An 11,498-nucleotide genomic window follows, 5' to 3' on the forward strand; every position below is an offset into this window, starting at 1 on the left:
GAGGAGGGAGCTAAGAGACATGGTGGAGCCGCTCGGTCGACGGGCTGAGGCTGGGCATTGGCTCCGCGCAGCGGGGTGATGGTGGGCTGGGCTCTGGGTCGAGCTGTGTTCTGGATTGGGGCCGGATGCTCTCCAGACACCGGATGATCGCTTCCCTCCAGTTCAGTCAAGTGGTGTCTGGGAGGTCAACGGGGTGATGGTAATTTGCCCCGATCCAGAACAGTGAGTTCAGCGCAGCATCGTTGAACGCCGTTAAAACGGCGAGCTGGCTGAACTCAACCGCATACTCCAAGATGGGAAGGTCCTTACAGGCTAGGGCGGTGAATTTAGCGGCGAGGGGATCCATAAGGGGAAAAAAACAAAACAAAACATGGAAAACAAACGGAGGGGAACACGCAATATACTTCTTTTTGTTGGTCGGGTCTTCTGTCAGGAACTGTGTCGGAGGGAAGGAACGTGGAGCAAAGCAACAGTCTTTAATAAATACAAACACAGGGGGATATCCACAACAAGGAATGGCTGGTGACACACGAACATGATGATTTAGACCAGACAAAGACGTTCTGCACAGACTGGGACTTAAATACATGGGGTAATGAGGACAATTAACACGACACACCTGAATCACATGAACACAATCAATGAGAGACAGAAACTGGGTCACTGAGAGCACATGGGGAGGAAAACATACACACAGACCGTCCAGGGGCATGACAGGTGTCGAACTCAGTTCCTGTTTAGATTAAACCCTAATTAAACACACCTCATCCAACTAATCAAGTTCTTCAGCCTTATTTGAAAACTACATGGTATGTGTGTTGGAGCAGGGTTGGAAAAACATTCTACAGTGCTGCGGCCATCCAGGAGCTGAATTTGACACCCATGTCCTAAAGCGTGTGTGGTGAGTTTGGTGGGGGGTAATGGACTACTTGCACTGAGCCTCGTGACACACTTCCGTTTTGAAATAATACTGCTCAGTTATTTCCAGTTATGTATATTTTCAATGTGCTATAATCATCTAATTGACTTAAATGCCAATTAAAATGAGAGTGCACAGGATGATTTAAAAATCTAGATATTTTCAGAGACAGGAGAAGCGATATTCTGATGATTACTATGTGCAGAATTTTCCAAACCCAACGGAACTTGAAGTTTTAATCCTACGTAAGCCGATCTGAGAAAGCAGTGGCTGGTAAACATATGTGATTGTTTCATCACAGGGTGCCAGTGCTCTAAACAAGTAATCGCGACGCTGCAGTGTGTTTGAGGTTTGATGAATATACGACTGTGTTTAAGTGCCACGTTAAAACAAAAACCTAAGATTACCAGATTCTTAAAGTCTTAATATTTTGAGAAAAAAAGTCAAAATTATGAGAGTGAAGTTATAGCAATATGAGAATAAAGTCGAAATAATTTGAGAATAAAGTCAAAATTATGAGAATAAAGTTGAAATATTTTGAGAATAAAGATGAAATTGCGAAAAATAAAGTCAAAATATTTTGAGAATAAAGTAAAAATTACGAGAATAAAGTCAAAATATTTTGAGAATAAAGTCAAAATTACGAGAATTAAATCGTAGCAATTACAAGATTAAAGTAATATTTTGAGAGTATAGCCTATATTGCACATGCAAATGGCCCGGATTGGGCTGTTCACTGGTTTACAGGTAACATTCAGCGCTTACTGCACATGTGCCATAATACAGAGAACCAGTACGGGGTGTCGTACCAGGTTTGAACTTGTCTGTCATCTCTCCTCTCTTGCCATGAGAGATCCATGAGAGAAACTTCTGACAAAACTGGGTCAGTTATTGTGAAACGTTTTACTTGAGCTGCAGTGACAGGCGCACTCTGCACTTCCTTAAAGTAAAAGATGTCAGCTTGACTGCATTTGGAGATGGTGCATCCACAATAGCGTTTACCTTTGATGATGCTGTATGGAGACCAGCGCTGTCAATTACTTGTCCGAGATATTCGATGGTGGGTTGGAAGTATTCACATTTGTCTTTCTTTACCCGAAGGCCATACTCCTTTAGTCGCTGCAGTGTTGTATTCAGGTTCCTGAGATGATCCTCATCATCTTTTCCCGTGATTAACAGGTCATCGTGATAACACTGTACTCCATTTAAGCCACTCAGGATCTGGTCCATGGCACGCTGGAACAATGCTGCAGCCGAAGTTACTCCAAAAGGTAGCTGCTGATATCTATATAGGCATAGTCATGATGGTCAACAGCTCTTGGGAAACAGGATCTACCTGCATTTGAAGGTAAGCATGACATAAGTCTATTTTGCTGAATTTCTGTCCACCTGCTTATCCAGCAAAAAGATCTCCAATTAATGGCAAGGGGTACTGTTTCACGGTTACTCACTAACACTCACTTTCTTAAGCACTCCAGTTTCCTCCAGGCGGTCTAGTTCTGTTTCTACCTTAGGCTTAATCGCATAAGGAACAGGGCGAACTTTTAGGCACTTAGGTTTACTGTCAGGTTTAATGGCTAGCTTTACAGTGATGTCTTTCATGTTCCCCAGTTCGTCTCCGAACACCTCTGCATGCTTCCTCAGGATGTTTTGCAAACTGGTAGACTCTTTCGCTACTAAGTGCACGTCCTGCCAATTTAACTTTATTTTCTCTAGACATGCTCGGCCCATTAGAGCTGTGTGACTACTACCGTTCACAATATACAGTGGTAATCCAGCAGTGGTGTCACCCAGTAGCCATCAGAATTTGAAGATTCATCCTATTGTTTCCCAGTATATTCCACTTAATGTACGTGTTTCTTTTTAGATTTCCTGACATAACCTTTCTTTGGTTCCACATATTTAGTTGGATTTTCTTTGTCATTTACTGTCAGCTTTTTGTTTTGACATGCACGTTCAATGTGCCTTTTTCTTCCACAGTTTCTGCAGTCTTTGTCTTTGTACCAGCATTCCTGTATTGGATGACCACTGTTTTCCACAGCGGTAACATGCTTTTTTTGCCATCCTGTTTTATTTTTTTTACTGTATACTTTGTGAACTTGACTGGATACGCTTAACTCTTGCGCCTCTTTTGCAGCCATTTCCATGGATACACTGATGTCCATTGCTCGCTCTAATGTAAGATTACTTTGGCATAGGAGTCGTTTTTGAATTGTCTCACTATGCAGTCCACAGACAAATTTGTCTCTTATTGTGTCATTCAGTGCTGTGCCAAATTCGCAGTGTTCTGACAGTCACTTCAATATGGCAACAAATTGTGCAATCGATTCTCCCTGTAACTGATTGCGTTTATGAAAGCGAAATCTTTCAGCTATGATGAAGGGTTTTGGTGCATAATGTTCTTGGAGCAATGCTACAATGTCCTTAAATATGCAATCACCAGGCTTATTGGGCTGGACCAGGCTATTTATCAGTGTATTTTTCCACTCACTCTTTTGTAGCTGACTCATTCCTCCCGCGCCGGATTGTGTCGTCTTGTGCAGTGTGATGTGCAGCCGTCGTTTCTTTTTCTCTGTTTGCATTATTCTCCCATCGCGATGAGATTCGCACATGTGTCTTGCCTGTAGCTTCCGACGAATGCATGCAGCCGCTGACAGCTGAATAACACTACATCTAGGAGTGTCGCGGAAGATAAGAGAGCGTTTATCCTCATCGCTAGTTTTGTTACATCTTCACGAGATGACAGTGCACTGCTTTAAACGACGACATTGTCACAAGCCTTTTTAACAATGCAGCTTTACTACCTGTTCACTGGTATACAGGTACCATTCAGTGCTTACTGCACATGTGCCATAATACAGAGAACTAGGGCTGTCAAAAAAAAATTTGAATTTCGAATATTCGTCGAATTTAAAATAAAAATCAAGCGTAGCGTTAGTTCTGGCAGGTCACGTTAGTCAAGCTCGCATCAGCTGACCTTCAGCTGATCCCCATTCTAATGCAAAAACATTGCATTCAAATTTTAGGTGTGCGTCAAGGCCAAAGTATACTTCGGCCGTCCACATCCGCGCACCGTCCGCATTACGTCATTTTCGTCATCAGGAGGGCTCGCGGACGATCCGCGTACAACAGCGCATGCGCGAGGTGGAAGTTGAGAAAGAGCGCAAGTCAAGTAGGTGGTACTGCGCCTGTGTCAAACTCGTCCGTCCGCACTCATCCGCGGTTGAGTATACTTTGAAAGCTGTGCGGACGCGGCTGTGCGCGAGACAGGACGGAACGGAATGCGGAAAGTGAAGTATACCCAGGCCTTCAGGCAGCCTTATAAGTGGCGCACGAAATGCACTGACGATGTAAGTGAAGAGAGCCGCATGTTTAGAAAGCCATGTAAAATTAATGCAAGTTCAACTTTTAAAAAACATGTCTCAAGACTTTATGGCGGTTTTCCCCATCCCACTGCATCTCAAGTTTTTAAACGAAGAAAGTACTCTTTGTGATTGGTTTTCGGTCCTTTGTATTAAACTATACATATAATTGTTTAAGCAGCTTTATTTTATTATGCTTTGAAGAAACATGCATAATATTTTGCTCGATGCGCCCTCTTGTGGCCTCAGGAGAGAAGCCAATAGCTTTTTTCCCCCCAACTGAAATGATGCCTTTTAAATTCGAATATAATTCCAATATTGATAATATTTAAGTAAAAAAATTCGAATTTAGTTTTTCAGCCATTTTGACAGCCCTACAGAGAACCAGTACGGGGTGTCGTAAGGACAGAATGTGCAACACTTGGAATGCAATACACAACACTGGTGACCGTGTTAACTGGTGACCAACTTCCGGTTTCAGGTCCTCCACTGCAGATGTGATGGGATGACCCCTGTAGATTTGCCGAGTCTGACAGCACAAACTGACGTGATATTAAGCTGTCTAATAAATGCAGACTTACTTATTACATGATTTTGGTATTCTTGTAAATATTACAAATTATTGGCATGATAGCCCATAATGGCTGAAGTACGGAAAATAAACAGAAAAGTCTGCTTGGCACGAGTTTCGAACACGCACTAAAAAAAGTTGTGCTGTAACCTGTGAGATGACAGTAGGAACACACTGAGCTATCTAACTGCACTGGTTTCAGCTGCAGATATTTGGATTGAAGTCAGGATTTTACTCTCGGTGTGACATTATGCAGCTGGCAAAAGCAAGGATATGTGCCCGTGTTAACTTGTGACCTGTGTTTACTAGGGATGTGCATCTCCATAACAGGCCAATGCTATATGCATCTCGATGCATAGCTAACGATATGATACATTAAAGATACATTTAAAGCAGCTACCAATGCAATGCGATTCACTCCTAATACAATGCAGTGCGATCCGATTCGATTCGATTTAACACAATGCTATTCAATGCAATACGATGTAGGCTAATGGGAAAATTATGACGCTTTGCAATTCAGCATTGTGCAGACAGTTCACTTTGAAAGATGCAGCTCTACTTCTGCCATGTTAATCTATATCCTGTGTGACTCCGTAGTGTTTTGATGCATCATATTCACGTAGCAGCAGTGGCAATGAGAGAACCTGGGCGCTTGAGAAACAGTTTAGAGAAGGAGAAATCAATCTATCTGCATTTAAAACTTATTAACTTTGCAGAATATTTTGTGCTAAACCGTGAAAGAACAGATGTGATAAATGAACATGCCTGATCTCAGCAGGTTAGATTTTGCTGAGATGAATGCTGTGCATTTGAAAATAAACATCACACAACTAGCAATGACAGCCAAACATGCTTTAATGCACAAAGCATAATATTACCTTTTGCAGTATTTATTACACTCTACATTAATTATTCAAAGGACTCTACACAGTGGGGTTAAAGAGCGGATCCTCACTGATGACCTGTTTGAGGAGTCCGTTTTGGATGTTAGACTGCGCAGGACACTCAGGGGACATGGTGTCAGGGAAGGGATGGATGGTGGGTTCCCTTTGTCCTGGTATCTGGGGGTCAGGGTGGAACGGGAGGGTGGAGGGCTGCTCTGGTCCTGCAGCGGGCTTGTCAGGGAAGGATGGAAGGGTCATGGGCTTATCCATGGGAGGAAGGACATTGACCATGCCAACAGGACGCTTAACTGTAGTTTGATTCTCATGATCGTGGTGGTGGTGCTCGTGCTCATGGAGATGTCTGTGTTTGTGCTCGTGGTCCAGGACCAGCTCATGGTCGTGTTCATGGGTCTCGCCATTTTTGTGACCATACTGGTGGTGATGGTGCTCCCACTCGTCCTGACCGTGCTCATGGGCTTTGGCGTGATGGGCGTGTGCATGGTCATGATCGTGAGAGTGGGTGTGTCCATGACCCTTGCCATGTTCGTGTGTGTGGTGGTGGCCTGAGGTGTGTTCATGGTCATGTTTATGTGCGAGCGGTTTGGTGTGGTCATGGTCATGGTCATGTCCAGTAGCCGAGCCAGTTGTGCTGCTATGGCTGTGATCCAGTTCACCTCCAATCAAATGTTTTTTCTTCTCTTCTTCAGCAGCCTAAAAACAACAATAAATTACAATCAAAATAAGAATATGCCATAAAGTATATAAGAATAACTTTGCTGATTTTTAGCCAGCTTTGTATTGTTATTGTTTGTATTGCTTTGTATTGTTACAATGTCGGTAGCAGTGTTGGGAAGGTTATTTTTGAAACGTAATCGGTTACAGATTGCAATGTTATAATTAGTGTAACTATTTCAATTACTTTATTAAAGTAATGTAACTGATTACATTTGATTACTTTTCTAAACAAATGTTTTCAACTGTTAATCATTTTGAAACATTTAAAGCAGGCAGGGTTAATCTTACAGTAGGACTCAACACTGATTACTGTCAGGCTTTCAGAATCCTTCATCACTTGAATTAACCTCTTGTTAAATTGAGATCATTCTGAGGTGAAATACACATTTTAAATCATAATGCAATCAAATCTTTGAATAACTATGACAGGAAACACTGGCATCTAATTGTGCCATCTGCAGACTAGCTCCCGGTAGCTCTTTATAATAACTTTCATTAATAAATCATTAACAAACATTATGTAATGCTTAACTACAAATGATTTTAACAGATGTTATACAATGATTAAAAGCTTTTGTTAATGCACAACACTTGCTGCTGTTGAGGGGCGATACGGGTAAGGTTAGGGACAGGTATGGTTTAAGGGTTGGTTAAGGGGTCAACAGTGTACAGGGTCAATTTGATTACTATAAGGGAACACGATTCAATCTGTTTATATTGCATTGTTTTGATAAATTATAAATTAAGTATTTTCTTGAAAATTTGTTGTTGTTTTCCCCCCCTCCTGTTTATGTATGATTCAAGGAATATTCTGTTTAACTATATACTGTACAGTAGTATACTAATATAAGTGTTGAGGCAATACAAACATGTTTTGCACCCAACTTACAATGTGTGATATGTCTTTACCAAGCATTTAGCTAAACTTAACTAACCACCCTTTACACGAACTTTGTTACAGTAGCTAAAAGTCCAGTGCCAATAAAGATACTAAAAAATTAGTAAATGTTTATAAACATTTACAAATGATGAATAGTCTCAACTTTAGATTGGGTACTGCAAAAAAGCATGAACATATGATTAATAAATGATTTGTGAAGATGTGAAAATAAGGTAAATTCCGGTCATTTTAGATACTTTTTGCCATCAAAGTGACTGCTCATGAAGGTACTAATGATTAGTAAATGTTTATAAACATTTACAATTGAAGAATAGTTTCCACTTTAGATTGGGTACTGCAAAAACATTAACAAATTATTAATAAATTACTTAAGATGTGCAAATAATAGAAGTCTACACAACAAACAAAGACCAAATATACGACCTTTACACGCTGTGATTATGAGTGAATATAATGAATATATTAATGAATATATTAACATGAATAGTTTGTGAAGAGCTTAAAATGAATAATTAAGCTATATTTTCACAACATGTGTAAATGTAAAAATGAGCATTAGCTAATATGTGAACGGAAGTTTAATGACACTTCTAAGCATTCAACAGTACATTAACAAATAAATGTGTAATCATGGTGTAATTTCTGTTCAAATCATTTGAAGATTTTTTAAAACGCATTGAATGTTTAATGACATTTGTAACCATTAGCTAGTGATCCGTTAAGCATTTTATAATGTTTGTTAATGATTTATTAATGAAGCTTTTAATCATTGTAAACCATCTCTCAAAATCATTTGACGATTAAAAAAAAATGCATGATCATATGAATTGAAAGTTTAATGACATTTGTAAGCATTTCAATTTATATTAAATAATGATCTGTTAATCATTTGGTAATGTTTAATAAGTTCATTAGTTAACATTAGCACATTATCTCATATTTCTAGATATGTGAATATATATTAAGAAATGATTAGTTAAACATGATGTAATGTTTGTTAATGATTTATTAATGAAAGTTATTATAAAGTGTTACCTAACCCCCTTTGTAATATTTAACATTTTCATAAGCAACTGTAATTTAATAACACATTTTTTTTTCTCAGTAACTGTAACTGATTACAGTTACATTTATTTTGTAATGAAATTACGTAATTCCGTTACATGTAACTAGTTACTCCCCAACACTATGTAAATAAGCAATGTGTACTCTTGCTCCGTGTTACTGCACCAAGATATGCTCATTTGTTTGTCAGCAAAAGTCCACCGGATGACTTTTATGAAAACTATAGATCGTACATCCACAAGTTTTACCCTTTTTCTCTTTTTTTCTATAGTCATTATATATATATATACACATATATATATATGTTCCGTCGAACTGTTGTATAAACGCAATATCACTCGAGTATGAGAGCGATTCCGGCTCTATATCAGCATGGCTGTGATTAGGTCAGAGACACGAGGCCGCACGCTGCTATAGAGTCGGTATCGCTCTCGTACTCGAGTGATATTGCGTTTATACAACAGTATCAGATTTGAGAACCAGAACGAACTGTTGTATAAATATAAATCACTTTTCTACTGCATTGACAACCAAGTTTTATTAAAACTTGCCAGTGGTGAATTAGCCGTTTAAGAAAAGTGGCTTGTTTTGATCACAAACACATTCAATGCTGCTGGAAATGGGTGATCTTACCTCTGGTTCAAAGATTTCGCACTGAACACTGAGGTGCTCCTCGCCGGTGGCTGTGACAGTGTGAGAGGCTTTGCAGAATCCTTTGTGCTAAACATTGAAAGATCAGTAACGTGTGATAAACATTCCTTTTTATTGGCAAAGACAAACACAACTTATGATGACAGAATTTGTATGCATCTCCTTGTCACTTACCGCAAACTCGCATGCCATGACCTCACATTCAGAGACATCAGCAGTATTGGTTTTGGAAGAGCAGACCGTCTCTTGGATGGTGAACTCCACACTGTAGAATCTTCCGAAGTGAAGCTACAAAGATGATCATATCAATATACAGTGATGAAAATAGTGTTTTTCTTTCATTCTTTTCATCCTAAGTAACTTGCTCACTTACTCACCTGAGAGAAAGCTCTTGTAATGTTTAGAGGAACAAAGTAGTTTGCCAATGCACTCTCGTTATTGTATTTCTCCATGCCCATCTTCGCTGTCCTCAAGGCTGCTTCATGATCCTCGGGGAGCTGCACAGGGCAATCTGGGCACCGTTCTCTGATTTTGGAGGCAGGCACTGCCGAGGGAGTGTTATTTTATTGTATTTGCCTTCTGTAAGCATATGATGATAAAAAACAGCTGGCTGGTGATTGGTTATTACCTGGTCTCACGGTACAGCTATACTTGTACAGGCGGGTCACTCTGTGAACTCTGTTCATGTACATAACGGCCTTGCACTGTCCATAGACCTGTCGATTGAAAAGGCTGTTAGAATGAAGAACAAACATCATTAACAAGATATTTTTAAGAATTACCAAACCATACTGGGTACTGTTCAGGGTTTCGGATTTCACAATTTCTCCAGTTTTTCTTGCTGATGGCATGACACTTGGTCTCCAAAACATCAAATGTGAGATAGAAGACAATTCCTGTCTCACCCTAAAAGAAAACATTGTAAACATTTGTAAAAATCTATAGGTAAAATACGAAGGTATTGCATCCCTATAGACAGACAAAAGATTAAAATATAATTTCACCAAATAATTTCAGTTGATGCAGAATTTAATTTAATTCTTAAAGGATTGAGTTGCCTTATAGGATCCCTAGAAACATATCTGAGATTAAATGACTACTTAAATGATTGCTCTTTTTAATAGTGAATGTTAATATGGAATGTAAAAGTATCCATGGAAGTAACTCACATGCTTCATCTGATGGACATTGGTGAGACGATCAAGGCTGAAAACGTAGCCCTCTGTGCGGTCCAGATTGATTTTGTTCATAGCTTCAGCAGCAGCACCGCTAGCTACCGCATCTTGGCAGGATCCCGGGGCCAAGACGTCCACAGGGGCCCCATGGACGCACAGGAAGGCCATCAACAATACCACACACTGCTTCATGGTGGAGCTGCAGTCTTTCTCCCAGATACAGCAACAAAATCTAGATGGTCCATGGAAGCTTATATACAGTATACGTCATATAAACCCCTCTGTCTACTCCTGATAGGCTACTGACACATGATTCAGTTTCAATCAACATCACAGCCCCCGTACACTCACTCTTATCAGTGGGCTCCACAATGACTGTGATCGTATGGATGATTGATTAAAGGAGAGGGCAGGTTGTGACATGCTGTAGTCCTGTATGGCTTACTGTTGTATGCAGAGTTCAAATACCTCCAGAGTTTGTGAACTGCTGTTGTAGCCTAATCAATTCAAATGAGGATTTTGTAACACTTCACTTGTTGCAACATGAGGCGAGTGGTTTTATCTTCGCTGTACTTAAATTTTTGGAGAGTCTTTCTCAGGAAACAATGCCATTTGTGTGCTGTGTGTGTGTCCGATGATTGACTACTGATTTAATTAACAGGATACTAAACTTTACATCATTTGACTCTTTTTAGTATATATATATATATATATATATATATACTGTATATATACAGTATATATGCAACCCGACTTCCGGAAATGTTGGGACGTTTTTTAAATTTGAATAAAATGAAAACTAAAAGACTTTCAGATCACATGAGCCAATATTGTATTCACAATAGAACATTGAGAACATAGCAAATGTTTAAACTGAGAAATGTTACACTTTTATCCACTAAATGAGCTCATTTCAAATTTGATGCCTGCTAAAGGTCTCAAAAAGGTTGGGAGGGGGGCAACAAAGGGCTGAAAAAGCAAGACATTTTGAAAAGATTCAGCTGGGAGAACATCTAGCAACTAATTAAGTTAAGGTCAGTCAGGTCTGTAACATGATTAGCTATAAAAGGGATGTCTTAGAGAGGCAGAGTCTCTCAGAAGTAAAGATGGGCAGAGGCTCTCCAATCTGTGAAAGAGTGCGTAAAAAGATGGTGGAATACTTTAAAAACAACGTTCCTCAACGTCAAAGTGCAAAGGCTTTGCAAATCTCATCATCTACAGTGCATAACATC

General features: G+C 39.6%; 1 protein-coding gene across 1 annotated transcript; it reads right to left on the bottom strand.

The window, feature by feature from the left end:
* Nucleotides 1-5,744: 5,744 nt before the first annotated feature.
* LOC107707889 (antihemorrhagic factor cHLP-B-like) lies at nucleotides 5,745-10,505 on the bottom strand. The gene is made up of 7 exons (XM_016511995.1): nucleotides 10,261-10,505; nucleotides 9,884-9,997; nucleotides 9,720-9,807; nucleotides 9,469-9,635; nucleotides 9,266-9,379; nucleotides 9,074-9,160; nucleotides 5,745-6,450 (listed from the first exon to the last, which is right to left on the bottom strand). Exons 1-7 carry the CDS (start codon nucleotides 10,456-10,458, stop codon nucleotides 5,779-5,781), a joined length of 1,440 nt encoding a protein of 479 aa, XP_016367481.1. The 5' UTR covers nucleotides 10,459-10,505; the 3' UTR covers nucleotides 5,745-5,778.
* Between the last annotated feature and the right edge of the window lie 993 nt (nucleotides 10,506-11,498).

The sequence above is a fragment of the Sinocyclocheilus rhinocerous genome, unplaced genomic scaffold (assembly GCF_001515625.1).
Source record: "Sinocyclocheilus rhinocerous isolate Xijiao unplaced genomic scaffold, SAMN03320098_v1.1 scaffold2250, whole genome shotgun sequence".
Classification (NCBI taxonomy): Eukaryota; Metazoa; Chordata; class Actinopteri; order Cypriniformes; family Cyprinidae; genus Sinocyclocheilus; species Sinocyclocheilus rhinocerous.